Genomic DNA, 6000 nt, shown 5'->3' on the forward strand with positions numbered 1-6000 from the left:
ACATTTAATAAGAAATGGCTATTTTAAGCTACATATAAGAAATAGAGGCTACAAATAACATCAAATATGTCTTTGTTGCAGGGCTTTATCAAGATCTACAAACAATTCTTCCCTCAAGGTGACCCCAGTAAATTTGCTTCGCTAGTGTTTCGAGTTTTCGATGAAAACAACGTGAGTAATACATAAGGCATACAATTCCTGATGAAAGTGCGTAATGCGTGAGGGTGTTTAAAATGTGTTATTTTATTTTTTATTAATTTATTTAAAACAAACATACATTTCAAATATTACATTTCAATATCTATTCCGGTGCATCAAAAACCTGGTCGGGTTTATCCGTAGGTACACCGGTATTCCTTGTGTTGGCTCGAGATACAATGAGTAAGTATTATAAACTAAGGCTAAGTACGCTAAACTAAAAGTCGTCAGTCCAACCCGCTGGACTGAAGACCTTAAGAAGTTAGTGGGAAGTGGGTGGATGAGGAAGGCAAGGGATCTTGTGTGGTGGCGCGCTCTTGAGAAAGCTTATGTCCAGCAGTGGACGCAAGCAGGCTGATTGATCGATTGATTGACACTAAACTAACTACATTACATTAGACGTCCCTTAATAGTACTATTATTGTATCTAAAAAACTTACTTAAATAACGACCTAAAAACCCTAAATCTAATCTAACAAACATAATTATAAAAATTGTACATTCTATTTAAATACATAATATATACAATATATATTTATATGTACACAAAAAAAACCAGCCAAGTGCGAGTCAGACTTGCGCACCAAGGTGTCCGTACTTACAGTCACATTTTTTTGACATTTTGCTCAATAAATCAAAAACTATTATGCATAAAAATAAAATTGAAAATACTTATTATTTGTTCACGAACACGTTTTAATTTTTCTGGTGACGTAACCACAAAATCACGGTTTTCAAATTTATTCCTTTACTTGTGCTATAAGGTCTACCTACCTACCAAATTTCATGATTCCAGGTCAACGGGAAGCCGGAAGTACCCTATAGGTTGTCGTCGTCGTCATCCCGATTTAAGTACCTATTCATAGGCTAAAGCATATTCATAGATAATAGAATCCGTCTTAATTTAGGTAAAACATTCTACGTGCATATAGATAACATTATAATAGTTAGGTATGGCAAAACATGGTCTATATGATATGAATTACAATTCAATCGAATTTATCATTTAATGTTGTTTCAGGACGGGTCCATTGAGTTTGAAGAGTTTATACGAGCTCTTTCGGTGACGTCACGGGGAAATCTGGATGAAAAGTTACATTGTAAGTATATCATAAACAAAGTTTAAAAGTAAGGTCGATTTCAATATCCTACTTTACCAATTAATATTATTTAACGTAACAATCGTATATTAAACGTAATCGTATTTTCAGGGGCATTTCGTCTGTACGATGTCGATAACGATGGGTATATAACAAGGGACGAAATGTATAACATAGTGGACGCGATCTACCAGATGGTGGTAAGCTATAATATAATTTTACTTACATACTACTAAGTACTAATACTACTATTAATTTCTACTAAGCCGAAAGCCCGTAAAAGAAAAACCACCTTAGAAACTTACCAGTTTTGTATAATTACATAGTGTTATTTATCCTAAGATATTCTTTCTTACTTTCTTTCAAGCTCTAAACTTTCTAAATTCCAAGGGCTCTCGTACCATATGCACAGGGATGACTAACATTTTATTTCATGGAGAAAAAATAACAAATTGAAATGTACTCAATATCTTATTTACTTTTTAATAACTAACCTTATTGCTGAAACTTCGTCCTAACAATTTAAATTTTTTATTTAGATCTCCATAAGAGTACTAATAAACATTATACATTTGGACCCAAAATTGTAGTTTGAGTGCGGTTGTTATCCAATTGATGTAACTACCAAAACTGGGGACTAACAGCTGATGACTGCGTAGGCGGCGTTAAGACTGTCCACTAATCTGGATCCATACAGTCTCAGTCGGATCAGCACAAATCAGTCAGTCAGCCCGTAGACCCCTATGTCATTATTTTTACTAATCGTCATTATAATATGGTAATAATTCATTTCAGGGACAAACGCCACAGCCTGAGGACGAAAATACGCCACAGAAGCGGGTCGACAAAATCTTTGATCAGATGGACAAAAACCATGACGACCGTCTCACGCTTGAGGAGTTTCGAGAAGGGAGCAAGGCCGACCCTCGCATTGTTCAGGCCCTCTCTCTTGGGGGCGATTAATCGATGGTCATCCTCTCGCCGGATTTCTCATTTACTTCTGAAACATAAAACACCCCCTTACTTATTTGCTTCTTTTATTTGCCTATGACACGATTAGTATCCCAGAGTTACTACCGAATCAGACATTCAAAATCTAAACACGCTTAACGTTTAAAAATCAAAAACTTCGTTTGAAGTATGCGTACAATTTGAATGTAAGATAAATAAGCCCTAGGTCCCGAGCCCTGATTCTTTATGGCATTCATAATTTTCATATCGTATCCTATAGTCCGTACAAAATGACTCCTTGCACGCCATTTAAACTCTATTGGGTCAACTGTCATGTCAAACGTACGGTTCGCCTTTAAACTAAGGAGTAAAATCGTAATTTTAACATGAATTTTGACATATCAAGTTAAAATAGCGGGTGAGGAGTCATTTTTTACGCAGTCGTAAATATAACAAAATTTATAACATCAAACCCATCAGTTACTGTACAAAGAATTTCATGCATACCTACAAGATTCCGATGTCATAGAGATTCAGGGCTTTGATCGTATAAAATGGGCTATCCATTTGCAATACAAATAAAGTTTTAATTTTGTGTGCTTCTTATTTGCCAATATGAATTCGAAAGGTGCGAGTCAGTTTGATATAATTGATTGGTGTCAGGTCGTACCTTAGTCTTTAGAAACATAAATTATTTACTTATAGTTACAGTCCGATAAGAGTTATTTTATCTGTGGCTATAACGTTGTTAAAACTCCTATATAACTTGGTAAAACGTTGGTAAAATTTGAATATAATTACGTTGCCTTATTGGTATATTTTGGTAGCCCCATGACAGGATTTGAAACAATCGGTGATTTTGTTATATATTGAGTAGAGGCGGAATGAAGTTAAACCAATATCAGAAATAGCAGAAACAACTGCATTTAACCTTCTCGAATGATTATCGAATGACTGCATAATATGAATTCAAACAGCAAGCAAAAAATATCAGGCCGTGAATACAAGTATGAGCAAGTTGACAAATATAAGTTCCAAGTCCAATTAATATAATTGATACTATTATTTCACGTGTGCGAAATTTTAAATTGTGGTATAATGCGTACAAAATGACTTTTCACGCGCCATTTAACTTTGTGTCAATTGTCATGTCAAAAATACGATTTTAGTTCTTATTTTAAAGGTGAACCGTACGTTTGACATGACAGTTGACACACAGTTAAAATAGTGCATTAGGAGTCATTTTGTACGGACTATACTCTGGTAATTAACTGGAACTTGGAAGTAATAACAAACGTCAGAGGTAAAATAATTGTGACTGTACCCTACTAGGATTTATGTTTCGATTGTTTAATACAATTGAATTATTATAGTAGAAAGGATCTTTTGAAAGTAAAATATAATATATAAAAGTAATTAATAATTTATATAAATAACTAGCTGCCCCGGCGAATTTCGTACCGCCTAACAGTCGATTCTTTTTCAGGATTTTTTTTAAATTTTTCTCTCCGTAAGAACCATCCCCGTACTTCAAGGATTATTATGAAAAAAAAAATAAGCGAAATTGGTTCAGCTGTTCTCTAGATTTGCGATCAGCAACACATTCAGCAATTCATTATTATATATAGAGATTTATTAAAGATGTATTTGACATTATTACTATGCTTTAAAACGGCCACGAGAGAAACTAATTAAAATAAGAATTAATTAATTATTTGATCTTAGGTAGTCAATTAATTTAGGCGACAGCAGTACGGCTATATAAAAAACGAGTGTCTGGAGATTCGCCAAGTGTATGAGGTCTTCACGTCGGTCTATACTTATGCAACCTCGTTATTTTTTAAAATTTTAAATCATAAGTATTATTTCTTTATTCTACTTATTTACCTACGTGTACTTACTTTTCATATAAAGTGTATTATTTCGTGTTCGTATTAGATAAAAATTATACATAGAATATTTGATTCCATTAAAATATCTAGCTTAAAAAATGTAATCTTGAAAAACGTGCCTAATGGATATCAGCACTGAAGGGTTCCAGTGATTACTTTGATTGGAAGGACTTCTTTATCTATTTTCATTGAATGTAATATTAACTATTAATTTAAAATGTCCTCCCACCAGATTTCTTAAACTTCCATCAAACTGAGACGAACCCCGCGCAAGACTCGGGAAGCTACGGGTATGCGCTATGCGGGTATGCGGGAATATGTATTTCTTATGCACGTTTAAATTCAGCTATGCACCTTCAGTATCCGTTTGCCTAAAGCTATAATCGGGAATAACTCGCGATGGAATCCTATATATACATATATATATATACATATATATATATATATATATATATATATATATATATATATATATATATATATATATATATATATATGTATATATATATATATATATATATATATATATATATATGTATATATATATATGTATATATCTTTGCTAGTATCCATGGGCGCTACTTGGTAGCTTGTTCATACCTAGACCTATAATGCACCATAAGAAAAGGTGTGTATATGCATAAGTGCTGTGAAACCTCGCTTTAAATTTCGTGTTGGCAAATTAAAACCTACCTAATTTATTTAATTCTTGTGACATGGGCATTAAGTATATCAATTTTAAAGTTTAAAAGCTCATAATATTTGTTTTACGTTCGTCTATCCAACAATGAGATAACTAAATCTGCGCGAGAGAATGACTGTTGGCTGAAAAGCCGAATCACTGAAGTATCAAGCCTCATTAGAACTTTTGTAATCTATCTACACAGGAAGTGACACTACAGCCTCAATCATATAGTCAAGTTGCTCAAAATAATGATTATTGATGACTCTACAGTGGAACTAATTAAAAGATGTCGTATTCATTTAACTTTGTAGTATCTATTACTTTAGTAAGTATATGGTAGTCTACTGGTCGGCATTGTTTTAATTTGTTTTATTGTAGAAAAGTTCAAACATAATTTGGTACTATCCCCGTGCTGTGTTTTAAATATCAAAATAAATAATATTTTATTCATCGACTCCCTAGCATACAAAGTAATAAAATACATTATTTAAAATCATCAGCGCATAATGAGATAATCATCGACGAATATTTTGTTAGTAATTTTCCAAAATGATTGTTAATTGTTGATTAATATTAGGTTTTTAAGACTTTCGCCCCATTAAATATCGTTAAATTTGTATTTTGAGACAATATAATAAAAATAATGAATTTTTGGCATTATTAACAAACGTTTTGGGTTTTTACAGCCCCATAGTTACTAATTAATGTAATTATCTCACGAAGGCATTTTTCGTGGCAAAGCCTCGAGTAAAATCGTAAGGATAATAATTTATCAACACAGAAAGTTTGAATGTTAAAACTATAAAGTTGTTAATAAATATTAAAAAATTAATGTCAATATAATTATGATTTTTAATAACATTACCAACATTGAAAAGAATTTTATCAATGCAGAGTGGAAACGATATTAAATATCTTAAGCGTATTGAGAAAATAATAATCGCCTAAGTACGCTAACGTTACCACCCTGTTCATTAAAAGTACCTACCTACTCTTTGATTGCTGTTAAATACTAACCTAAGCACTATGAAACCTATTATAAAGTGTCGTAGACTAATAGCATTCCTCATTCAGTTGAGTAAATTCTTTATAAGATGCGCATTGATGGTTAGCTATACCTACCTAATAGAGCAAAATACCGGGACCGCCAGTCCTTACTTATTTCCTGAGAAAC

General features: G+C 32.6%; 1 protein-coding gene across 2 annotated transcripts in view; it reads left to right on the forward strand.

Moving 5' to 3' along the window:
- LOC117995869 (frequenin-2) overlaps positions 1-4598 on the forward strand; it is a 127339-nt gene extending 122741 nt beyond the window's left edge. For both annotated transcript variants that reach the window (XM_034983881.2, XM_069509105.1), the window contains 4 exons: positions 82-171; positions 1220-1298; positions 1410-1498; positions 2094-4598. In XM_034983881.2, coding sequence (XP_034839772.1) covers positions 82-171; positions 1220-1298; positions 1410-1498; positions 2094-2261 — 426 coding nt within the window. In that variant the 3' untranslated portion in view covers positions 2262-4598. The remainder of the gene's footprint in view (positions 1-81; positions 172-1219; positions 1299-1409; positions 1499-2093) is intronic.
- Positions 4599-6000: the final 1402 nt, after the last annotated feature.

The sequence above is a fragment of the Maniola hyperantus genome, chromosome Z (genome assembly GCF_902806685.2).
Source record: "Maniola hyperantus chromosome Z, iAphHyp1.2, whole genome shotgun sequence".
NCBI classification, from domain to species: Eukaryota; Metazoa; Arthropoda; class Insecta; order Lepidoptera; family Nymphalidae; genus Maniola; species Maniola hyperantus.